Source organism: Agelaius tricolor, unplaced genomic scaffold (genome assembly GCF_023055355.1).
Source record: "Agelaius tricolor isolate 1412-34295 unplaced genomic scaffold, bAgeTri1.0.p SCAF_20, whole genome shotgun sequence".
In the NCBI taxonomy this organism is placed as follows: domain Eukaryota; kingdom Metazoa; phylum Chordata; class Aves; order Passeriformes; family Icteridae; genus Agelaius; species Agelaius tricolor.
Window position 1 is genome coordinate 12,389,568 of NW_027269280.1, and position 24,629 is coordinate 12,414,196.

The window sequence follows — 24,629 nt, forward strand, 5'->3', positions numbered from 1 at the left end:
CCCGGCGGGGGGCCCGTCCCGGGTGCGCATGGGCGGAGCGAGGGGGAGGCGGCCGGGGCAGGAGCGGCTGCGGAGCCCGGCTCTGGCTCTGCCCCAGCCCGGTCCGTCCGGCCCATCCCGGCCCATCCCGGCCCGGCCCGGTCCGTACCTGCTGCCGCCGCCGCCGCCACCGGAACTGAGGAGCGGGGAGCGCTTCCGGGGCGGGGCGGGGCCTCCGCGGGTGGGCGGGGGATGGGGCGGGGCTACGACGGGAGGGGCGGGGCTGGGAACGGGCGCGAGAACGGGAGAGGGAATGGGGCAGGGATAGGGATGGGATAGGGGAGAGGGAATGGGGGAACAGGGATGGGGGAACAGGGATGGGATAGGGGAGAGGGAATGGGGGACAGGGATGGGGATGGGAGAGGGAATGGGGGAACAGGGTTGGGGATGGGGATGCGGATGGGATAGGGGAGAGGGGAGAGGGAATGGGGAAATAGGGATGGGATGGGATGGGGATGGGACAGGGGAGAGGGAATGGGGGAACCGGGAACGGGGACAAGGAATGGGAACAGGGGGTAGGAATGGGGACAGGGCATGGGGACAGGGAATGGGGATAGGGGATAGAGACATGGGATGGGGACAGGGGATAGGGACGTGGGATGCAAACAGGGGATAGGGATAGAGTATGGGAACAGGGAATTGGAGATGGGAGCATGGGAGGGGGACACGGATAGAGAAAGAGATGGGGACAGGAGATAGGGGCATGGTATAGGGACAGGGATGGGGATAGAGGATGGAGCCATCGGATGAGGACATGGATGGGGACAGGGATAGGGACAGGGGATGGAGACACGGGATGGGAACATGGGATGGAGCAGAGAGTTGTGGGGACAGGGGACAGCCCAGGGGTTGGGATGGAAACAGGGAAAGGGTTTGGAGGCAGGGCTTGGGAGAGGGGGTCCCACAGGGTGTGGGGACAGGGTCACCCCTCCACAGGCCATGTCCCCTTGCTCAGCCGCGTGTCCCCAGGGTGGGAAGGACCCTCAGGGCCCCGCCTGTCCCCACCCGCGGGTCCCCACGGCCCCAGGCTGGTGGCAGGTGGCCGGGAGCGGGTCAGGGGGCTGGCAGCAGGAGCTGGGCAGGCAGAGCTGCTCGGGGGTGGCCCGTGCCTGCTGTCCCCGTGTCCCCAGCACTCCCGGGGATGTGTCACTGGCTGAGGGTGCTCAGCCTCCCGCTCCTCCTGGCGCATCCCACTGCTCCCGGCCCTGCTTCCGTGGATCTGTGGGAGAAGGGACAGGGTGGGACCCTGCTCACACAGGGGACAGCTGTGGGGACAGCAGGGACACCAGGGCTGCTCCTGGGAATCATGGACCTGCCTGCTGATTGGCTGGGATCTGTGGGCCTGCCTTCTGATTGGCTGGGATCTATGGACCTGCCTGCTGATTGGCTGGGAACTATGGAGCTGCCTGCTGATTGGCTGGGGGATGCCTATGCACTTGCCTGCTGATTAGCTGGGATCTGTACTCCTGTCTGCTGATTGGCTGGTACAATGTCTATCAATCTGGTTGCTGATTGGCTGGGATCTCCAGGCCTGGCTGCTGATTGGCTGAACTGTTAGTACCTGCCCACATCTTGAGCTTTGTGTGTGCTGATTGGCTGGGTAGCAACTGTCCTGATTGGCTGGGTGGTCTGGGGCTGCTGATTGGCCATTGGTCCATATGGGCGGACTGGCAGGGCTGTCTGTGAGTGCTGATTGGCTTGATGGTACCTGAATGCTGATTGGCTCTATGGTATCTAAGTGCTGATTGGCTCTATGGTACTTGAGTGCTGATTGGCTGGGTGGTACCCGAGTGCTGATTGGCCGGGTGGTACCTGAGTGCTGATTGGCTGAGTGGCCCGTGGCTGCCCCCGTCCCAAGGGCAGGTTTTGGGGGTCACATCCCCCCACCCCATCCCTGTCTCCATCCCCACCCCAGCAGGGATGGCAGACCTGGCCCTCCCATCCCTGCCTGCCGGGAGCTCCCCAGCATCCCGCAGAGCTGTCCCCTGTCCCCCCAGGGAACCCTCCCGGCACCACCCCCCTGCCAGCAGGAACCCCCAGTCCGTGCCTGGCCCCAGGGGGACACCGAGTGGGGGCCCCACCCCAGGGTCGCTGCCGCACCCTTGGAGGGGGTGTCTGTGCCACCCGGGGGTCCCTCCTTTCTCCTTCACACCGGGGTGGGGTCCTGCTCTGTACTGGGTGGTCCCAGCTCCCTTCCGAGGGTCTCACTCTCTATTCCTGGGGACCCCACTCTATTCCCAGAGTTTCTCTCTCTGCCCAGGGGGTCCACGGTCACATCAGGGGGCTCCCCACTCCCTTTCCACAGGGTCCTCGCCCTGTCCTCGGGGACCCCACCTCCCTCTCTGAAGGTCCCACCCTCTATTCTTCTTTTCCCCCTCTCTGCTCTGATGGTCCCTTCTCGCTTCAGGGGCTCTCCACTTCCCACGGGGTCCTCACTCTGTCCTGGGGTGTCCCTGCTCCTTTCCCGGGGCTCCCATTCTCTATTCCCAGTGGTTCTGCTCCCTGCCCGGGGATGTGTTCTCCCTCAAGGAGTTCCCTTATCCCTTCCCGGGGTCCCACTCTCTGATCCCGCGGGTCCTTGCGGGATCTCTCCACTCCCTTCCCGGTGGTCCTGTTTGCTGCTCCCGGGATCCCGCTGTGCTCCGGGGTCCCCGTTCTCCTGCCGGGGGACAATCCGCTCCTTTCTGGTGCGGCTCCCGCTCCCACCTGGGCGTGGCAGCGGGGTCCCCCCGCACCCGCGGGGCTGCGGCGGCGGTGCGGGGCGGTGCCACTGCCGGTGCCGGTGCCCACCCCCGCTGCCGGTGGCGGGGCGGAGCGGCCGCCCCGAGCTGTATAAAGCGGGCGGCCGCTCCGGTGCCGCAGCGAGGGTGGGGTTCGCCATGAGCCTGATGCTGGAGACGCTGCTGGGCCCCCCGGGGGGGTTCCGCAAGGAGCCGGGCCGCGCCGCCCCGCGCTCCGCCGCCTCCAGCGGCTTCTACTCGTGGCCGGCCCCGGTGGTGGGACGGACGCGGGGCGCGGGGGGCGGCGGCGGCAGCGCGGCCGCGTCCTCCACCGAGAGCCTGGACTCGCTGAATGGCGAACCGCGGGCGCGCAACGAGAAGGAGCTGCTGCAGGTGCTGAACGACCGCTTCGCCGGCTACATCGAGCGGGTGCGGGCGCTGGAGCAGCAGAACCGGGCGCTGGCGGCCGAGGCAGCGGCGCTGCGGCAGCAGCAGGCGGGGCGCTCGGCCATGGGCGAGCTGTACGCGCGGGAGCTGCGGGACATGCGGGGCACCGTGCTGCGCCTGGGCGCCGAGAAGGGCCAGCTGCGGCTGGAGCGGGCGCGCCTGGCCGAGGACGTGGCGGCGCTGCGGGGAAGGCTGGAGGACGAGGCTCGGCAGCGCTCGGAGCTGGAGGCGGCGGCCCGCGGGCTGGCGCAGCGCTCGGCGCAGGAGGAGCGGGCGCGGGCGCCGCTGGAGGAGCGAGCCCGGGCGCTGCGGGAGGAGGCGGAGCAGCTGCGGAGGCAGCACCGCGCCGAGGTGGGAGCGCTGCTGCGCGGGGCGCGGCCCGAGCTGCCCGCAGAGCCGCCCGCCTCCCTGCGCCCCGGAGTCACCGCCGCGCTCCGCGACCTGCGCGCACAGCTGGAGGGCACGGCGGCCCGCAGCACCCTGCAGGCCGAGGAGTGGTTCCGCGGTGAGTGCGAGGGTGGGGCCGCCGAACCCGCCGGCAGCGTCCCGGTACCTCCCCCGGGACACCCTGGGCTGCTGCGCTCCGGGGTGGGCTTGGAGCAAAGGGAGCGAGGGAGGCCCGAGGGATGCGGGGATTCCCCGCTCTCTGTATCGTGTTAGATGCTCCCAGCCGGGAGGTGCAGGGACCCCTCCCACCCCTACTGTGCTCCTGGAGGGTGTTGGGATAGCGAGCCCCCCTATATTGTGCTCGGGAGGGTCAGTGTCCCCCTCCCTAGCGGTGTGCAGGGACCTCCCGTACCTCCCGCACCCTGGGAGGGCTTCAGGGTGACCCCATCCCTGCCACCAGAGCCCCAGTGCCCGCGGCTGCCCTGCCCGTCTCCCCTCTGCCCCGCAGTGAGTTTCGAGGAGGGTTCCAGCATCACTGTCCCGGCACCCCGCAAGTTTTTGGGGTGCCGGATCTCTCCAATGTTGCAGGGAATTGTGCCGGTCCCTCTGAGCCGGGGCGAGGCCAGGGGTGCTTGCAGCGCTGGGGGGGCGGTACCGCATCCCTGACGCGGGAGGGGAGGACAGAGAGTGGCCTTTTTTGGGCGGGGGGGACAGTACGGTGAGGAGAGTGGGGTCGGCATCCCAAAAACCGCTCGGCACCCCGGGCTGAGCCCCGGCGCGCAGGGCGGGTCCAGCACCGCGGACAGCGGCGCTTCAGCACCGCGGGCAGCGGCAGCGCCGACCCGGGGCGCTCGATCGCCGCAGGATCGCTGCTCCCCATTCCTGTCCCCTCATTCTGTGCCCCGCCTCGTCCCCTGGGGTGTCCGCAGGGCGCTGCGGCAAAACCCCCCCGCCTCGGGCCAGGGCTGGCGTGTCTGGGATGCGGCAGGGGGGCAGCGCCGTGGGGCAGGGGGCTGTGGCACAGCTGAAGGGGAGGCGGGGGCTGCAGCCAGGCTCTGCACTGGCTGAAGTCCAGCATGGCAGAAACAGCCCCGAGCTCGTCTTGCCCATCCTCCTTCACTTCCCAGCAGAGATGGAAGGAGGGGTGGGGAAGGCAGAGCACTCAGGGAGCCCACGGTGGCTCTGCAGAGGACAGGGATGTGTGGCATGGACAGGTTTGAGTTTCCCCAAGGGGGGGAGGCTGCAGCCTCCTTCCCTCCCGCCCCACAGCTTCCCTTTTCCATGGCAGTGAGGCTGGACAAGCTGTCGGAGGTGGCCAAGGTGAACACGGACGCCATGCGCTTGGCCCAGGAGGAGATCTCCGAGTACCGCCGGCAGCTCCAGGCCAAGACCACCGAGCTGGAAGCCCTCAAAGGGACCCAGGAGTCGCTGGAGAGGCAGAGGCAGGACTCGGAGGAGCGCCATCATGCAGATGTCCTGTCCTACCAGGTGCTGTGGCGCAGTGGGCAGCGGCCCAGGCTGGGGAGGGGCAGCGCGGAGACTTTGGCTTCAGGGATGGAAAAGAGTTGTGGGACATGCTCGGGGCTGTGTCAGAACTGGCCTCCCCCAGCCCACAGGGATCAGGAACCCAGAGCCTGAGGTGGTGTCCAGGCTGTTGTGTCCCTCAGCACCCCTGGAGCTGCCCCGAGGCTCTGCCTGGCACTGAACTGCCTGTGAGGATGGCCACAAATGCCATGGAAGTGTGTCCAGGCTTTGGGCCACATCCTAACCCCCAGATCTGAGAAGTGAGGGCTGCCTTGGTGGCCTTGGAATGAAGTGCTGTCCCCAGGGTGGTGCCCACCAGCCTCCAGCTGGAGTTCAGTTGCCATTGGACTCACTCAAGTCCTGGAAGCATTCCCACAGCTTGTCCCTGCTGGAGGCAGTGCTGGGAGCGTGCCAGGGACTCAGCTGGAGCGCAGCTCCTTGCTCAGAGCATGCAGGGCTCCTGCCAGGTCCCCCAAGGCAACTGGACACCCCTGGGGCCACCCCTGGCTGTGTTCCCTTCCCTGTGTGTCTGCAGGAGGAGGTGGCTGCAGACTCCTCTGTGAGGACACCCTGGTGCTGGAGACCAGGGGACAGTTTAGGGATGCTCTTGTGTCCCCCTGCTCCTGGGGACTGTGCTGTGTGTCCCCCCCCCCATTATTTTTCTGTCTGCCCACAGGAAACCATCCAGCAGCTTGACAACGAGCTGAGGAACACCAAGTGGGAGATGGCAGCTCAGCTCCGCGAGTACCAGGATCTGCTCAACGTCAAAATGGCCCTGGACATCGAAATTGCTGCCTACAGGTACAGGGGGGGCAGGGGAAGGGGTGGGGGGTCTCAGCCAGGTATACTCAAGGTCCCTTGTTAACACCTGAGCTCTTTCTGGTGAGCAAATCATCCATCCATGGTGGGCAATGTCCAGTTGGGTGACCCAGTGGTGTGTGGAGGGAAGGGCAAGGAAATCTGCTCATCCCAGGCCACAGGAGCAGGAGGATCATCCAGGGTGGGGCAGGGAGGGAGATGGAGCTGCAGGACAGTGCTGGCAGCTCCTGGTCACAGGAGGAGAGGAGAAGCCATCACTGAGTGCCCTGCCCTGGTCTCTCCCTGGCAGAAAGCTCCTGGAAGGGGAGGAGTATCGGCTCGAGACTGGCATTGGGATGCTCTCCTACCCCGAGGTGGTCCCCAAGCCTCCCAGCATCACCACCAGCATCAAGGTGAAGAGTGAGGAGAAGATCAAGGTGGTGGAAAAATCAGAGAAGGAGACAGTGATTGTGGAGGAGCAGACAGAGGAAATCCAGGTGACCGAGGAGGTCACAGAGGAGGAGGAGGCTGAGAAAGAGGCTGAAGAGGAAAAAGCTGAAGAAAAGGAGGAAGAGGGGGAGGAAGAAGAAGAAGAGGAGAAAGCTGAAGAAGAGGGAGAAGAAAAGGCCAAGTCTCCTGCAAAGGAAGAGGCCAAGTCCCCAGAGAAACCTGAGTCCCCCTCAAAGGAGGAGGCCAAGAGCCCAGCAGTAAAGTCTCCTGAAAAGCTCCCATCCCCCTCAAAGGAGGGGGCCAAGACCCCAGTTGTGAAATCCCCAGAAAAACCTGCAACCCCCTCAAAGGAGGAGGCCAAGAGCCCGGCTGTGAAGTCCCCAGAGAAACCCCCAACCCCCTCAAAGGAGGAAGCCAAGACTCCAGCTGTGAAATCCCCTGAAAAGCCACCAATGCCCCCTAAGGAGGAGGCCAAGACCCCGACAGTGAAATCCCCAGAGAAACCCACACCTCCCTCAAAGGATGAGGCCAAGACCCCAACAGTGAAATCCCCAGAGAAACCCACAGCTCCCTCAAAAGAGGAGGCCAAGACCCCGACTGTCAAGTCCCCAGAGAAACCCCCAGCCCCTTCTAAAGAGGAGGCCAAGCCCCCAGCTGTGAAATCCCCAGAGCCACCTGCAACTCCCTCAAAGGAAGAAGCCAAACCCCCAGCTGTGAAGTCCCCAGAGAAGCCCCCAAGCCCTTCTAAGGAGGAGGCCAAACCCCCAGCTGTGAAATCCCCAGAGAAGCCCCCGAGCCCCTCTAAGGAGGAGGCCAAACCCCCAGCTGTGAAGTCCCCAGAGAAAGCCAAATCTCCCATGAAGGAGGAGGCCAAGTCTCCACAGAAGGAGGTGGCCCCAGCCAAGGAGCCAAGCCCTGCTCCAAAGGCCCCGGCCAAGGAGGAGCAGCCCAAGGAAGTGAAGGCTCCCTCCAAGCCTGAGGAGGGTAAGAAGGAGGAAGCTCCCAAGAAGGATGTCCCAGCCAAGGCAGAGGAGAAACCCAAGGAGAAGGCGGCTGCTGTGCCAGAGCCTCCAGCTCCACAGGCCAAAGAGACCAAGCCAAGCCCCAAACCTGCCGAAGAGGGAAAAGCTGAGGAGGCTCCAGCAAAACCTCAGCAGGAGGTCAGCAAAGCAGCCACCAAGGAGGCTGAAAAGCCAAAGGCTGAGGAGCCTAAGAAGAAAGTAGAAGAACCCAAGAAGGAGAAGGTGGAGGAGCCCAAGAAGGTGGAGGAGCCCAAGAAAGAGAAGGCGGAAGAGCCCAAGAAGGAGAAGGCAGAGGAGCCTAAGAAGGTGGAGGAACCCAAGAAGGAGAAGGCGGAGGAACCCAAGAAAGTGGAGGAACCCAAAGCTAAAGCAAAACCCAAAGATGAGCCCAAAGCCAGTAAGGAACCCCCCAAAGCCGAGGCTCCCTCCAGCAAGGAGGGCACAGCCCCAGAGCCGGGGAAGAAGTGACGGAGGAGTCCCAGGAGCCGCAGGCACCTCCGGGCACGGGAGCTGCTCCGCTCCCTGCCATGGCTGGGCCCGGGGTGGGAGCCCAGGGACCCCCAGGACCCCCAGGCCAGGCTTTCCCTTAGCAATAGGCCCGTGAGAGCCCCTCGGGTGGGCGATTGCTTCCCTCGCAGAACGTGATATTCGCCGAGCGCCACATTTAAACACTTGAATTATAACCCTGGAGAAGAGGGGGGACCCCCAGGGGAACCCCACCACCCTTCTCCTCTAAGTGCATTTATTTAATGTATGTGCAATGGATGGATGAGTGCAATGCAGAGCTGTAGCTGCTTGGGGGGGCTGGCGGGGTCCTGCCCTGCCCTGGGGGGGTGACAGTCCCTCTGGGCAGAGGTGGGAGAGGCTGGGAGCTGCTGGAATGCTCACAGACACACACAGTGCACCAGGAACCTCAGCCCACTGATCTTTGCTTTCTGTGCAATTACCAAATAAAAGTGCTTACAGAGACACCCTGGCTCTGCTGGCTTGTCCTGGGGAGAAGACGGGGAAGGAAGGTGGGAATGTGGGGTTGGGATCTGTCACCAAGGGCTGGGGTGGGTGACACAGGGCTTTCCAGAGGGGAAACACACCCCACAGCAGCCACAAGGACCCTGTGTCCTGAGCATGGAAACAGGGCCAGCCCTGCCATGCCTTCCAAAGGATTTCAGTGTGTTTTTTCCCTTCCTTCTTTTTTTAAAGCCTGGCTCCCAAGGGACTGGGAGAGCCTGGTTTAACCCAAGGGCTGCGGCACAGCCCAGCACTGCAGCACTGCACCGAGGGCAGGGCAGGGCTGGGGGAGCAGGAGAGGGGCTCTCAGCCCTGCTGGGGGAGAAATCACTCCCAGGGGAGACACAGAGAGGCTGGGATGAAGGAGGGACAGTGACCTTGGGAGGGGGGATGGAACCCCAGCTCTGCCAGTCTGGGCCCACCACAAAGAGCGCTGCAGGGGAGGGGGCACATCCCAACTCTCTGAGGCCAAGCAGGACAAGCCAAGCCAGGATGTCCCACCCCTCCTCCTGCCTGTCCCAGGACCCTGCTCTGCTCCCCTGTCCAAGCCCAGGGAGCAGAGAAGCCCCCCAGGATGCAGGGATTGTGCTGAGTGGGATGGCAGCCAGCCAGCAAGGACAGGCTGGGGCTGCAGTGCGGGCTCTGGAAAGGGCTATTTTTAGCCACCTCAGTTTTTAGCCATCTCAGCTCCCCAGTCCCTGTGATGGGGAGGGAAGTCAGGAGGCAGGGAACATCCCTGGAAAGGCTGTCAGAGCCCAGGGCTGGGACACAAGGCTTGCTGCAGCCCTCACAGGCCCCTCATCTCAGCTCCTCTGCACAGACAAGGCACCCACACAATTTTTCTTTAACTCAGTTTAATCCCTTTGACTACAAAACCTTCAAACAAACCCCACAATATTGTAAAAGGAGCAGAAACGTCAGGATGGGAACACTCCTGCCACAGAGTGAACGAGTCCCATCCCAGAATGAGGCCCAGGGCTGCTCAGCGATGGCTGAAGAACCCCTGGGGGTAGTTGAACTTGAAGGGTTTCAGGCGCAGGGGACCCCTGGAAGAGGACAAGAGGGAGAGGCTGTGACCACAGGGATCAGGAACATCCCATGGCACCCACAGCCAAGGCCCAGTTCTGGGGTTACTGTGGGGGCTGACCCCTCTAGGACAGGGTTCCAGGAACAGCAATGGCACCAGAGTCCCTGGCAGCACCCTCAGCCCCCAGGCAGCTCCCACCTGACCAGGCGCAGACACATCTTCTCCTGGGGGAATTCCTTGGGCCCCTCCACGCTGGGATCGTGGGGCTCTGTCTCCAGGTACACGTCCAGCACCATGCACAGGCGCTGCAGCTGATTGGTGAGCAGCTGGTAGCCAGGTTTGGGCCCCCACAGCTCCTTGTAGTAGACATTGACCTCGCTCTCCATGGCCTGGAAAACAGGGATGAGGTTGGCACAGGCTTGGATCTCTACCCTGCATTCCCAGGAGTGTCGCAGACATCTTTTATGAAAAATCGTTTTTTTAGGATTTTTCCTCTTAAGAAGCTGAGAGGCTTCAGGAACAAAATGTAAACATTGATTATTTGCTGCTGTGGAATGCAACAGGTGGATCTTCAATTAGCTCATGTTAGATGTTTGTAATTAATAGCTAATCACAGCTTAGCTAGCTCAGACAGAGAGCTCGAGCTACAAACTTTTGCTACCATTCTTTGCTATTTTATTCTTAGCTAGCTTTCTAATGAAATTATTTCTTCTATTCTTTTAGTATAGTTTTAATGTAATATATATATCATAAAATAATAAATCAAGCCTTCTGAAACATGGAGTCAGATCCTCATCTCTTCCCTCAACCTGACACCCCTGTGAACATGGTCACACAGGAGTGTCCAGCCACCAGCTCACCCCAACATTCCCTTGTTATGGACACAGAACTGCTGGGGACACCCCAAAAATGCAGCCCCCACCCCAGAGTACCCGAATGTTGTCGTCGTTGCTGCTGTTCCTCTCTCCCTTCCAGTTCAGGCACAGGCTGAAGACAGGAGGCAGCGTGGAATAACCAGGGTTCAGCACCACAGCTGCCTGGAGCTTGGCTGAGCAGGGAAAAGGTGTCACTCACAGGTTCTCCAGCCAGGGGGGTTACCCATGAAGCTGCCCTGGGATGAGGATTGGGAATTCCCAAGGAAAGGAAAGGAAAGGTGCCTACCTGTTCCCCTCTCTATCAGGGCCATGTAGTAGAGGTGAGTGTCTTCAGCCAAGCCAGCCTCTATCACATCCTTAGTGTAGGGCAGCTCCTGAGAGGAGAAGGAGGAATGATGGCTGCAGTGCCATGTGGGAGCTGGAAGGGAGCTGGAAGGGAGGGATTCAGCCTCGTGCTCAGCACTTACAGCATAATCCTCATAGGGAATGGCAGTCCACTTCACCAGGCGTGAGACGATTTTGGTGGGGAAGAGCTGCTGGCACTCGCTGGACACCGGCACAATGCCGTGCTCTGAAAGCAAGGACAGGGCTGGGGACACTGCTCTGCCACTGTCCTGCAGTGGGGACACTCCCAAAGCAGGACCTGGGCATGATGTCATCCTTCAGCAGCTCCATCAGGTGCCCAGCAGAGCCCAGGCTGTGATTCCATGGGATCCCTGGGCTGTGATCCCGCTTGTGCCTGTCAAGCAGCCCAGGGATCCCTGGGCTGTCACCCCGTGGCATCCTTGGGCTGTGATCCCACTGGATCCCTGGGCTGTGATCCCATGGGATCCCTGGGCTGTGATTCCATGGGATCCCTGGGCTGTGATCCCACTGGATCCCTGGGCTGTGATCCCACTGGATCCTTGGGCTGTGATCCCACTGGATCCCTGGCTTGTGATCCCACGGGATCCCTGGGCTGCTTGACAGGCACACAACATGCATGCTGTGCAGTTCACCTCCCACCATGTCTCAAATCACCTCCCAGCACTGGGATGGCCATTCCCAAAGAGGTGCTGGGCACTGGAAAGGGCAGAGCCTTCCTCTGTCACCCAAAACAGGGCAGTTCCTTCATTCCTACAACTCCCAAGGGCTGAGGGAACAACTGAGAATGCTGAGGGTGGCACTGCCACCCATCAAATGTGGCATCAGCTAGCTGATGCCTCCTCTCCTGTGATTGCTGATGTCCCACTCTCCCTCCCAGTTCAGGCACTGGCTGAAGATGAGTCAGCAGCTTGGAATAACTGGGATTCAGGATCATGGCCACCTCGAGCTTGGCTGAGCAGGGCAGAGATGCTTCCCTGCATGAGGACCCTGTCATTGCATCCCTATCTCCAGGGAAGGGTGGGGAGCCTGGCAGGACACTGCCACTGCACCCAGGCCCCCAGGGAAGGGTGGGGAGCCTGGCAGGACCTTGCCACTGCACCCCTGTCCCCAGGGAAGGGTGGGGAGCCCAGCACTTACCAAGGGATGCAAACTGCTTGTGCAGGGCCAGGCGGGACTGCAGACGGCTCCGGAGCAGCTTCACTGTCAGCTCCATGTGGCTGGCACTCAGGGAATTGTCAGCAGCCACCGTGTGCTGTGGGCAGGAGGGATGTCAGGCCAGGAGCCACACCCCCACAGGGACAGGCACCCATCATTCAGTCACTAAAAGGGCTTGTGTCACATATGTGACAGGAAATACATCAGTGTGGTCCCACACACAGATCCAGCCCAGCTCAGCCTGCCCCAGCCATGGTTTGGGGGCAGCTGATGCCAGCAGGGGGACAGGACAGGACCCCAAAGCTCAGCCCAATGTTGTGGGGGAGAGGGGAGGGGTTTGTGCCATGCCTGAGGCTGATCCTTGGGGAAATGCAGGCCACCCAACTTCTGCACCCACACATAGGGGTGTCCCAGCTCTGTCACGTAGTCACTCAGGGTCAGGATGCTGTGGGGACAATGAGGAAGGGTCACACCAAGCAGGGAGGATTTGCTGTGCTGAAGCAAGGAACTAATGGCAATGGCATGGGTGACACTCACCCCACTTTATCAAACTGGAACTGGTTGGCCGGGTTGGGCGTTTTCCTGCCGTGGTCCCCTGGATAGAGGCAGTTGAGGAGGGAGTCTGGGGAGAGCAGGTCCCTGGCAGAAAGAGAGGAGAGGTCAATCAGCAGCAGTCTGGGCTCTTCATCCCTCCATGAACAGGCTCCAAGCCCAGATTATGAGTTTCATGAGTTCAAGAGCAGAATGACTTTGCCCAAATTCCACTTCAAAGGGAGAGCAGTCTCCTCCCTGCCTGGAGCAGGATGGAAACCACAGGGCACCAGCTCCTGCTCTTCCAGGAAGCTGCTCCCTCTAATGCCATGAAATTCCTCATGTCTGACTGTACTCACAGGACTGACCAGCCACAATGGGCTGTAGGATCTGGGGTCTGGCTCAAGGCACAGCCTCCCTGCTTTGGGGTAACACAGCCAAGGGAAGCAGGAGGGAGGGAACACCCTGCACAGGATCTCCAGCTGCTGTCACAGAGGGTTTGGGGTGTCTGCAGCAAGAAGAGAACCCCAATAGGATGAGGAGGCTGCATATGGGACAGGCTGGGAGCCAGCACCTGCTCCCAGGCAAGGCCAGACCAGTTTCTCCCACCTCCCTCTTCCTCAGGCACCTCCTGTCCCAGGGAGAGCCACCAAAGAGCTGGCAGCTGCTGGGAGCTCCCTGGGCAGGCTCCCAAAGCTGCCACTTCAGCTTTTCCTCACACCAATCAGGCTCCTGCAGGCTCTGGGGAGCACAGGCAGAGGCAGCTGCATCTCTAGAGCTCAGGACAAGGTGACCCCAGGAACAGTCAGGTGAGGGAGCTGCCAGGCTCTGCCTGTGGGAGGGAGGCTGAATGTGTCAGCAGGAGAGACTTTCCCTCAGTTCCTGACAGCTCTGGCACTGCTGAGAGGTTCCCAAACTCCCCGAGTCTGGCTTGTCAAGGCAGAGGAGAGAGGGAGGAAGGTGCTTGGGCTGTGCAGGGCTCCCAAACCCCACAGGGCAGAGGGGTCCCTGCCTGATGAGCTCTGGGCTGTGTAAGGTTCCTGGATCCCATGGAGTCACTGCCCAATGACCTCCAGGCTCTGCAGGGCTCCCAAAGCCCATGAAGTCACTGCTTGGTGATCTCCAGGCTCTGCAGGGCTCCAAAATCCCATGGAGTCACTGCCCAATGACCTCCAGGCTCTGCAGGGCTCCTGAATCCCATGGAGTCACTGCCCAATGACCTCCAGGCTCTCTGCAGGGCTCCTGGATCCCATGAAGTCACTGCCCAATGACCTCCAGGCTCTGCAGGGCTCCAAAATCCCAAGGAGTCACTGCCCAATGACCTTCAGGCTCTGCAGGGCTCCCAAAGCCCATGAAGTCACTGCTTGGTGATCTCCAGGCTTGCTGCCCACAGGGCTCTCCTTACCCAGCACTGATGGCCGTGGTCATCTCCATGGCAGTGGTCACCTTGGCTTTCACTGTCATGACGTTGAGGTTCATCAGGTAGTGGAAGGTCAGGTGAAGCACGTTCTCATCTGCCCACACAGAAGGGGGGACATTGGTGCCTGTTCCAGCTCAGAGCAATCCCCCACACTTCCAGCTCCTCCCAAGGCCCCCCAGGGTGCTGCTGGGGACAGTCCCTGAGCTGCTGTCACACCCCAGAGCCCCTCACCTTTGCACTTCAGGTCCAGGGTGACAGACAAGGGGTGTCTCTTCAGCATCTCCTTGCGTTTGTCGTCCAGCTGCACACCCAGGGTGGGCCTGCGTCGCTTCTGGGGGGGCAAAACAGCTGTCAGAGCCTTCTCCTGCTCCTCACCAACCCATGGACCTTCCCAGCACACAGCTCTTTCCCTCCAGTCCAGTTCCACAATGCCCCAGCACCATGGTCACAGCTGTCCTGGGGAGGGAGAGGAGCAGGAAACCCTCACTCAGCTCCAGTTCCTGTCACTCCTTCAGCTCCAGGGAATGTCTCCACTCCTGGGAGACAAAGCCAAGGACCTGCTGGCCCAAAAGCTTTCCCACTGCAAGAGGCAGAACCTGGAATCACTGAATCCTTTAGGTTGGAAAAGCCCTCTGAGAGCACCAAGTCCAACCATCCCTGCAGTACTGTCAAGGCCACCACTGCCCCATGTCCCCCTGTGCCACACTCACACGGCTGTTCAATCCCTCCAGGGATGGGGACTCCCCCACTGCCCTGGGCAGCTGTGCCAGGCTGGACAGCCCTTTCTGTGAAGGAATATTCCCAATATCCTCCTCTGGCACACTTTTCTTTCCTTTCATCCTGTCCCTGTTCCCTGGGAGCACAGCCTGACCCCCCCCAGCTGTCCCCTCCTGACAGGAGCTGTGCAGAGCCACAAGGGCCCCCCTGAGCCTCTTTTTCTCCAGGCTGAGCCCCTTCCCAGCTCCCTCAGCCTCTCCTGGGGCTCCAGCCCCTTTCCAGCTCCATTCCCTTCTCGGGACATGAGACCCTTCCCTTTACCCTTCCCCACAGAACAGCTCCTTACACCTGGCTCTGCTGCTGCTGGTGGGAGTGGAGGGCCAGAGCCCCTTCAGGCTTTGCTGCTGGGAGCAACCAGCACCTCCAGCCTCCCCTCAGCATCCAGCAGGAATTATCTGAGAAGAAACACTTCCTCCAAGGAGTGCTGAACAAGCCCTGGTGCAGAGAATGCTTTTGGCACGGGATGGACACAGATCCCTCCCTGTTGGACACAGCTCCCTGCCCTCAGGCTATTTATACAAAGTGGAGCAGCTCCAGCCGGAGCTGCAGGGATGGGACACGAGAGGAGCAGCTCTGTACCCTGCCTGCTCCTGCATTTGGGACACCAGCTGGAAATGGCAGCTCCCTCCTCCCAGGAAAGGTCAGCATTTGCCATTACTGCAGTTCCACACACACTCACAGTGTGCAGGGGCAGTTGCCAGCCCCAGCCAGGCCCAGCCAGCCCCAGCTCTCCCCAGAGGGGGACAGTGCTGTCCCTTACCGTGGTTTGCTCCTCCTCTGCGTCGGAATCGCTCTCATCATCTGTGCAGAGAGAGAGGGGTGTCAGCAGGGACCACCCAGGGCCCAGCTCTCCCACCACCAGCAGGACCACCAGGGCTTTTCCCAAGCCCTGACACCCCTTTCCCAACAGAAGCAGGGCCCCAGGAGCTGCAGGCACAGAGGAACAAATCCCCAGGGCAACACCATAACTCACCCTGTGAGTCCTCAGGTGGCTTATAAAGGGCCTTGGCTTCCTCCACACTCCCTTCAATGGCCACCACCAGCTTCTTATCTGCAGAGGAGACAGGAAAACTGAATTAGGAATGCCACTCCTGCTGCAAAGGCAGTGAGCAGAGCAGCCCTGCCCCTAAAGCTCCTGGTTCCTGGTGAAGGAAGCTCCAGCAAAAGGCCAGTGGGAGGAGATGTTGTCTGGAAGGTTCTGGGAGGCCACCACTGGGCTGGATCTCCTGGACAGGATGGGGTCAGAAGATGGAAAACGATGGGTTTTGAGGGATTCTCCCTGGAAACCATAAGGGCCAAATCTTTATTAAGAGCCAGGAGAGGTTGGGATCTGGCTGGGACAAGCAGGGACCTGGTGTGGCCAAGCACCACCATGTCCTTCCATGCTCCTCTGGCACTGAGAGAAACAGGTCACACCACAGCCCTCACCACACAGGAGGTGTGCACAGCCCAGTGGGATTCCTGACCTCTTCCAGGAAATCCCTCCCAGCTCAGGGAGGCTCCAGAAATCCCCCCAAAATAAAGGGATGAAGGTTTCCAGGTGAGCTGTGGGAATGGCCTCAACAAGGCCTGGGGTCCCCAGGTGGCACAAGGCAGGGGGTGACAGCTCTGGGGAAGCTGTGACAGCACTGAGCCAGCTCACAGGCTGCCCACAGGCTGCAAGGACATCCCTGCTGACCTTGGGAAGGGGGGAAGGGGTGGGAAGGGAGCTTCCCAAGCACTTCTTCCAGCGAGGCAGCTGAGCAAACAAGGTTTCAAATGCTGCTGCCTCACTGCACCGTGGGGCCACCCTGCTCTCTGCGCTCAGCAGAATCTGAGAGCAGAGCAGACCGTGGGGAAACACCCCCAAAAAGTGGTGATTGCTGCAGCCAGGAGTGAAATCTGGCCCGTGGGGGGCGCTGGCCCCTCGCTGCTCACCACAGGCCTGTCCATAGGCGCTGGCTTGGACGAAGAGGACGTAGAGAGGCGGCGGGAGGTGCCGGGCGGTCTCGTACTGCTTGTGAGCCTGGTCGAAGGGCATGAACAGGTACTCCTGCACAGGAAGGGAGGCCTGGGAACGACAGGGAGAGACTTCATCACTGGGAAGGGAACAGCTCATCCTCCTCGCCCTGAGAGAGCAGGAGATGAAGCTGGCACAGCAGCGGTGGTGCAGGGTTAAACATGGAGAGCGCCAGGAAAGGGCTGGCAGCTGCCTCTGCTAGGAAAGTTTTGGATCTGGAAATAACCCAGTTCCTCCTCCTGTTCTTCCCTCCCAAGGCACTCACAGGGGACTGGAACTGCGTGGGGCTCTCCAGGGAAAGGCCCATTTAGCAGCTCCTGCAGCTGCAGTTCTGCAGGAATTGCTGCATAAATAAAAAAGGAGACTCTGGAGGGCTCTCGGATCTGCCCCTTGCCCACCCTGAGTGGGAATGAAACATCTCCAAACCCAAACCAGCCCAGGAGCTGCCCCTTGGAGTGTGACCTCCAGCAGGGCTCAGGTACCTGCATGATGCTGTTGAGTCGAGGCTGGAGGCTGCTCAGATATTCCTTCTTCACCTCAATCTCCTTCAGAATCTTCTCCTTGCTGGTCAGGCACTCCTTGTATTTCTCTGCCAGCCTAGGGGTGGGAATTCTGTCACTGCCACCCACCACAGCTCTAAATCTGCGGGGGTCCACCTGGATGATGAGCCCCAGCATTCCTGCCCTGCCCTAAGGAACCAGGAGAGCTCAGACATGGGGCAAACACAGAGCTCCTAACACCAAGGGCAAGTGGAGGCAGGAAGGAACTGATTAGAGATGGAAAACAAACAAGGAAAAGAGGGAGCTCAGCCTCATGCTGTGCTCCAAAAGGGGCAGCAACTGGCTCTTCCCTCAGGAGATCTGCTCCCACACCAGGCTCTGCTGCCAGCAGCCACAACCCCTCTGAGCTCCCTAAGAGGCTCTGTCCCTACATATCCCCAGAGCCACTTCATGTCACATAGCCAAGGTTCAACAGAGAAAACCCAGGAAAATGCAAGCACCATGATGCTCTGAGCCCTGGATACCTCGTGTTCAGGGAGAACACACCATCCCCCCACTGTTGCTGCCTGTGAGCCCTTTCCCAGCAGGAGCAGGGAACTGGGTATGGAAGTGGCCTGCCCAGGAGAAGGGTTCTCCAAGGGGGAACAGATCTGACCTTGCAGAACTTGGATTCTGTTTCCAAGCAAAACTGTATTTGTGGGGGTCAATGCACATCTCAAGAGGCTCCTGCACAAGCTCCAGTGTTCACACACCTTCCCAAAACAGAGCTATGAAACCCCTGCACTCTACTCCAGAGGCACCTCACACAAGGTGGAGAAGAATCCAAAGCCAATCCAATGGGGTTGCACAGCTAAAAACACCAACATAAATGATGGATGGATGTCAACAACCCCAACTACATCAGAAAATGCCCAGAGCACCACTGGCATCTGCTTGTGAGCAGCTAAACAGGCCATGTTCCACCTCAGCAGTGGTGGGAGATGGACAGGGGCATTCCTTAGACACCACAGAGTGAGGACTGGGAATTCCAAGGCTTCCCAGCAATTTAATGTGCAGCTGAGGGTCTCCATGATGTTTGCAATGATCAGAGATCTGCAGGTGAACACCCCTCTGCAGAGCCAGCTGGAGGATCCTGGCTGTGCCTTCCACCAGGCAAAAGCAGCCAGGTTTTAGGGAAAGGATCTGGGAAAAGGGAAGCATGAAGGGTTGGAGGCACCCAGCACCTCATCTGCTCTGCTGAGCTGCCCTCAGGCTGCACCCACCAGCATGTTCCAACTGATCTTTCCAGAAGGTGTTCCTGGACACTGCCTGACTGTTACCCAAACACAGGAATGCTGTGTCATGTTTGCTTTTCCCAGGGGGCAAGAGTCAGGGAGCAGCTGAGCCCTGGGACAGTGGTGACGCCAGCAGCAGGACACGGGGCTGTCCCAGCCTGGTGTGGTTGGCAGCTCCACACCATGGCATGGAATGGCAGCAGCTCCAGCCAGGATGGGCTCCCTTTGCTCCTTGGATCATCAGGCAGTGCCAGAGAACTCCCTGACCTATGGAGCAAGGATCCCAGCAAGCACAGAAGGAATCTCCCAGCCACACAAGAAGGTGTGAAAAACTTCATCCCTACATCTGCTCTCCCAGCAGCTCTGGGTGTCTGCCCAGATCCCTGGAGCTGGGACATGGAGAGGGGACCCCCTGAACTCCAGATCCCTGCCCAGATCCCTGGAGCAGGAGCACGGAATGGGAACACCACCAACCCACCTCTTGCGCTGCTCCAGCTCCCAGTCCAGGCGGGCCAGGGTCTGCTGGTGGGGCTCGGTCAGGGTGATGGCAGGGCGGCTGATTTCAGGGGGGGCCTCTTTGTAGAACTCCTCCAGGCTCACCAGCTCGATCTCCTCATGTTTGGATCTGCCAGGACACATGGATCAGACCAGGGAAAAGTGGGAGGTGCTCAATGTGTCCCACAGGAGAGTGTCCCACTGGTGCTTCCTGCCCTGCTGCTGAGCCACCATTGTCTGTGCCTAAAGGGGCTCCAGGAGAGCTGCAGAGGGACTGGGGACAAGAGATGGAGGGACAGGACACAAGGAATGGCTCCCACTGCCAGAGGGCAGGGATGGATGGGATATTGGGAATTAGGAATTGTTCCCTGGCAGGGTGGGCAGGCCCTGGCACAGGTGCCCAGAGCAGCTGGGGCTGCCCCTGGATCCCTGGCAGTGCCCAAGGCCAGGCTGGACATTGGGGCTGGGAGCAGCCTGGAACAGTGGGAGGTGACCCTGCCCATGGCAGGGGTGGCACTGGATGAGCTTTAATGTCCCTTCCAACCCAAACCATTCCATGATAACAAACACCTGGAGCACCTACTCTGCTCCCACAGTGAACGTGGGAAGAACTCCCAAACTCAGGAATCCCCCACCCATCCCAGACACTCCCTCTGCTCCCTGGCCATGCTCACTTGAATTCCAGGCACTTGGTGATCTCTTTCTGCAGGTGCATCACCTCATAGAGCAGGTTCTGGAGCTGCAGGTGATAGGCATCAACCTTCTGCTTTGCCTGAAACACAGATACAGCCAGAGAAGGGATGGAGCAGGAAAAACAATCACCAAGAGAAAGTCACCAAGACCCTGTCACTACAGCAGCTTGGGACAGCAGGTTTTAGGGTATGCAACAGTTTTTGGGGAGAAGAATGACATTTTTAAAGGCTGGAGGAGCAAAGGATTGTGACAGGAGACTGATCCAGCTCCTTCCTGCACATTTCAAAGCCAAGGCACAGGACAGGGCTCATTTGCTGGGGCACAGAGTCCCCTCTCTGAGAACTCTGGGTATGGAGCTTCCAGCCAACCATCCACTCATTGATACACTTGCACAAGACCAGACCCTTGAAACAGAGTTTCTGACCTCCTGCTACACTGAGACAAAGGCAGATACTGCTCCTTCATTATTGATCTAATTAGAGTTGCCCTGCACCCAGCAGGAGTTTATCAGGATCAGAGCCTGTATTAGGTTGAAAGACTTAGCTGTGGGTGTGTGTTCTACCCCCATCTGTCAGAGCTGGGGCAGTTCTCTGCTGTCCATGGGGCAGTTTCCTTTATCTCTCCCCCAGCCAATCCCCCCCTCCAGGAGATCTCTGCTGTCCATGGCCACTGAGTGTCCCTGCAGGGCTGATCCAATTCCATCATCCCATGGGGAGATGCTGCATTGCCCAGGGCAGGAGCCAAGCATTCCTACCTGGATCCAATGTGAGCCTGGCACAGCCCAGCAGCCTTTGCCCAGTGCATTGCCAGAGGAGCAGCTTCTGCTGCCCTGCATGGCCAGAGGGAGCCCAGGCCCATCTGCAGCAGCCCTGGAGCTGCAGAGGAAAACTCCCCCCTTGTGCAGGATCCCTGCTCCAGCAGAGCCACAGCTGGCACTGCAGGAGGGCTGAGCCCCCATGGGATGGGGCTGTGCCACCCCCTGACACACAGGGGACAGGGCATGGTCTGACCCTGTCACTGTTGGCTTTTTGTTTGTACTATTGCATTTGTATTTTTAATTTTCCTAGTAGAGAACTGTTATTCTTACTCCCATATCTTTGCCTGAGAACCTCTTAAATTCAAAATTATAATAATTCAGAGGGAGGGGGTTTACATTTTCCATTTCAAAGGAGGATCCTGCCTTCCTTAGCAGACACCTGTCTGTTCAAACTGAGACAGAGCCTCCCAACAAACCCTCAACTCAAACCCCACGACCTGGCTGAGGTGTAACTCCTCACACCATGCACTCAGACCAGGCAGGACCTGCCCCATCTCTGACCCCCCTAAATCCCAAGCTGCATTCCTCCCTCCCAGCCCCTCCTGGCACCTCGTGGGTCTGGTCTCTGCCCTTCTTCAGCCGGATGTGGGCCAGGCGGTTCAGCTTCTTCAGGGTCATGAAGTGCACACAGCTCTGCACGCGCCGCTCGTCGATCTCCGAGGCCTGAGGGGCAGGAGAGAAGGGGTGGAAGCAGGAGGGATGGCTGGCACCACCTCTGCAGGGAGTTCCTGCCCCAAAAGGGGCTCCACGCTTTGCTATGGAGCCACATTTATGTCCCTGGGGCTTCTGAGGGAGCCTCCTGCTGCCAGACCAGAGGGCTCTGCTGGGAGTAACTGAGAGGGGGTCCAGGCTCCTCAAAGAATCACTGCAGCCATTGTCCTCAGGGGCAGGAACAGAGGTGGCTCAGCCTGAGGCACCTGACATGTCCCAGCAGCTGAGGAAAGGGAGGTTATTCAATTTTCAGAGCTACATCCCTGCCCCTGGAGCCCAATACAAGGGAAACTGTTCCATTTCCAGAGGCTCAATTCCTGCCTCGGCAGCCTTGGACAAGGAAGGCTGCTCCATTTCCAGGGGCTCAATTCCTGCCCCAGCAGCCTGGCAAAGGGTTCTGGGAAAGGGAGGTTGTTCCATTTCCAGAGCTAAATCTTTGCCTCAGGAGCCCAAGACAAGGGAAGCTGTTCCATTTCCAGAGCTCAATTCCTGCTCCAGCAGCCTGGGAAAGGGAGGCTGCTCCATTTCCCTGTGATGTCCAAGGCATCACAGCTCCTGCTGCTTTTCCCCTGGGATTAATGGGGAAACACCAAAGACAGACATGTTACACCACACGTGGAGGCCTCTCCTCACATTTTCCTTGATGCCCCGGCTCTTCAGCTCCTGGATCTCTGCCATGAGCCTCTGGAGCTCCTGGCAGGTCTCTCTGTAAAGCTCGTAGTCCTTGATGGGGTCCCGCAGATCCACCTCGCTCTCCTCGCTGTAGTACCTGGCATCCTGCCAAGGCAAGAACACCTCCTGTGGCTCATCCCTCCCTCTGGAAAGGGCTCTGGGGGATGAGCTGCCACTTGTGCCCATGAATCCCATGCCTTTACACAGGGAGAGGACTCAGTTCCAACAATCCCAAACCCACCAGTCACTAAAACACCTGGCAAGGTCAGGCTGTCTTTAACTGTTATAAATTTGAACTGACACCATCGGGGTGTCTGTTCAGGGCCAGGAGTTGGACTGGAGGATCCTTGTGGATCCCTTCCAACTCAGGATATTCCATGATCTCCATGACCACAGAGGACAATCCAGAAAGGTGATTCCTCCTCCTCTTCCACCCCGCTCCCACTCTGGCTGATCCTACACTATCCTGCTGCTCACGGGAGGGTTTGAAGGCACCATGCAAATCCCTGAGGGATCTTCCAGCTTTGTGCTCACTCTCCAGAGGAGTGTTTGTGTCTCCTGAAAGAGATGGAAGCAGGTTTAGGAATTCACAGTGGGAGTTTAGGAGGCATTGGAAGCTGGGGGAACTGGATCTCACAATTCATGGAATTCCAGAATGGTTTGGGTGGGAAGGGAGGACTTTAAAGCCCATCCAGTCCCATAGGCAGGGACACCTTCCACCATCCCAATTTTCTCCAAGGCTCATCCAACCTGGCCTGGGATGCTGCCAGGATGGGGCAGCCACAGCTTCTCTGGGATTGTTTTCCAGTAGGGAAAGCCAGGCCAGCACAGAGGGGTGTGGGCGGGGCCCTGGGCACGTCTGTACCTGGTCCGTGTCGCCCTTGCCCCGCTTGCCCTCGGCTGGGACCCCGTCCGTGCGGATCACCTTGGGCTTCCTCTTCTTGCTGGACTCGGAGGACATGGTGCTGCCGGCAGGGCTGGGGAGGGAGCACGGGCCGAGTCCGTGGGGGCCAAACCTGCCCGGACCGGGGCTCTCCCGGGGTCCCCCCGCCAGCCCCGCCTGGGCTCTGCAGTGTGCCCTGTGCCTCCCTCCATCGTGCACCTCCCATCCCTTCCCAGCCCCCTCCAGCACGGCGGGCCCGGGGTCTGCTCCACCACAGCCCCCCAGCCCCCCAGTGCCCCTGAGCTCCCTTGGGACCCCGGGCCCGAGCGCTCAGCCCCTCCCTGAGCCCCCAGACTGCGGCTTCTACCTCACCAGAGCCCCCAGAGCCTTCACAGACCCGGGACCCTTCGCTCCTCCAGAGCATCCCAGAGCCCCGCACATCCATCACAGGGCGGACTCTCCTGCGAGCACCCCCAGACCCGGGACACTCCACCTCTCCAGAGCCCAGCACACCGAGCCCAGAGCCCGTCACTCCCTCAGAGCCGCCCCTGACGCTCACACCGGGGACTTTCCGCCCATCCAGAGCCCCCAGAGCCTCGCACACCGGGCCCGAGCCCTCAAAACTCCCCCAGCACAGGGCCTTCGCCCCTCCAGACCAGGACCCTCCAGTTCCACCGAGCCCGTGCCACAGCGGGACACGGACCACCCGCCCCTCCTGAGCGCCGGGGCCTCTCCCCCATCCCCTGCCGGGGTCCCAGCTCACCCCGGCACTCACCGCGGCCTCGCCTCCGCGCCTCCGGAAGTGACGTCACGGAGCGCGGAGCACAGAGTGCGGCGCGGCGGCCGCTGCTCCAGGCGCCCCCTAGCGGCCGCGGCACCCTGGAGGACCCGCAGGGCGCTCCGGGGGCGTGGCTTCGTGTGGTAAAATGGGCGTGGCTTAACGAAGGGGCGTGGCCACATATGAGACCTCCGCACTGGGGGCACCGGTGGGACTGGGAGGGTTCCTGGTGCAGAATGGCACCCACAGGAAGAGGGGGAGCTTGGAGAGGGGGCCCAGAAGCACTGATGGGTGTCCATGGGCTGGGGATGTGGTCCCTGATGGCACTGGGGGTACCCATTGGTTGGGGGACATGGAATGGGGTCCCTGATGGCACTGGGGGTACCCACAGACCTGGGATGGGGTCCCCAGTGGCACTGGGGATACCCATTGTTTGGGGGACATGGAATGAGGTCCCTGATGGCACTGGGGGTACCCATGGGCCTGGGATGGGCTCCCCAGTGGGTTGGGGGGCACACAGGGGATTGGGAGGGGCACAGGATGGAGTCATTGGTGGTAGTGGGAGGATCCGTGGGCTTGGGGGAGGCTGGGGATGGGGTCCCCAATGGCACTGGGGGGATCCTTGGGCTCAGAATGGCATGAGAAGAGGTCCCCAGTGGCACTGGGAGCATCCATAGGCTTGGAGGGTCATGGGATGGTGCCCACTTTAGCACTGGGGGGTTTCAGGGGCTTGGGATGAGGCCCCCAATGGCCCTGGGGGTTATCCATGGGCTGGGCTGGGCCTTGCCTTGGGGTGCCCAGTGGTGCTGGGGGATCCAGGAGCTTGGGGGGGGGGCACTGGATGGGGTCTCTGTTGGTGCTGGATGTATCCATGAGCTTGAGAGGAGCATGGGATGGGGTCCCTGATGGCACCTGGGAGTATCCATGGGCTTGGCAAGGGGTCCCCAATGGCACTGCGGTTTTGGGGGTCCCTCAGTGTATCCCAGCACCCATGGGTGGAGGTCCTTTGGTGCAGGAATCACCCACGACGTGGGGCAGGACAGCCCCTGGGTGACACCAGCCTGGAGGGGGGGCCACACCAAGCACCCCCAGTCCTGCTCTCCCCACCCCAAGAGAGGCTTTAGCATATTAAATATTTAATTGGCAGCAAAGGCACCCGCTGGGCTCATCAGGAGCAATTAAGCCCCCCCCCACCTCTACAGCCCCCCCAGCAGCACCATCCTGGGGACCCCCACAGGATGGGGGGGCTCCCACCTCCCCC

The 24,629-nt window shown here is 60.4% G+C and overlaps 3 protein-coding genes across 12 annotated transcripts in view; 1 reads left to right on the forward strand and 2 right to left on the reverse strand.

The window, feature by feature from the left end:
• Window positions 1-229, reverse strand: part of AP1B1 (adaptor related protein complex 1 subunit beta 1) — a 28,816-nt gene extending 28,587 nt beyond the window's left edge. For all 4 annotated transcript variants that reach the window (XM_071445721.1, XM_071445719.1, XM_071445720.1 and 1 more), the window contains exon 1: window positions 149-229. The gene's annotated coding sequence lies outside the window, so the exon portion shown is untranslated. The remainder of the gene's footprint in view (window positions 1-148) is intronic.
• A 2,656-nt stretch (window positions 230-2,885) lies between these two features.
• Window positions 2,886-8,358, forward strand: NEFH (neurofilament heavy chain). Its single transcript, XM_071445730.1, has 4 exons — window positions 2,886-3,711; window positions 4,882-5,081; window positions 5,794-5,918; window positions 6,226-8,358. The coding sequence occupies exons 1-4, from the start codon at window positions 2,919-2,921 to the stop codon at window positions 7,853-7,855; spliced, it is 2,748 nt and encodes a 915-aa protein (XP_071301831.1). The 5' UTR covers window positions 2,886-2,918; the 3' UTR covers window positions 7,856-8,358.
• An 874-nt stretch (window positions 8,359-9,232) lies between these two features.
• On the reverse strand, window positions 9,233-24,453 carry THOC5 (THO complex subunit 5). Of its 7 annotated transcripts, XM_071445724.1 has the most exons (21): window positions 23,366-23,831; window positions 22,573-22,684; window positions 22,185-22,265; window positions 21,669-21,812; window positions 20,874-20,987; window positions 19,489-19,586; window positions 18,798-18,944; window positions 17,028-17,142; window positions 16,464-16,596; window positions 15,520-15,597; window positions 15,307-15,347; window positions 14,001-14,100; window positions 13,755-13,863; window positions 12,356-12,457; window positions 12,167-12,263; window positions 11,801-11,915; window positions 10,765-10,868; window positions 10,584-10,671; window positions 10,355-10,470; window positions 9,621-9,811; window positions 9,233-9,441 (listed from the first exon to the last, which is right to left on the reverse strand). In XM_071445724.1, the coding sequence occupies exons 1-21, from the start codon at window positions 23,665-23,667 to the stop codon at window positions 9,378-9,380; spliced, it is 2,451 nt and encodes an 816-aa protein (XP_071301825.1). In that variant the 5' UTR covers window positions 23,668-23,831; the 3' UTR covers window positions 9,233-9,377. The 7 variants fall into 7 exon arrangements, with proteins under 7 accessions (XP_071301825.1, XP_071301827.1, XP_071301826.1 ...); XM_071445726.1 differs by lacking the exon at window positions 22,185-22,265 and having other exon boundaries at window positions 22,633-22,684; window positions 23,366-24,453; XM_071445725.1 differs by lacking the exon at window positions 22,185-22,265 and having other exon boundaries at window positions 23,366-24,453.
• Window positions 24,454-24,629: the final 176 nt, after the last annotated feature.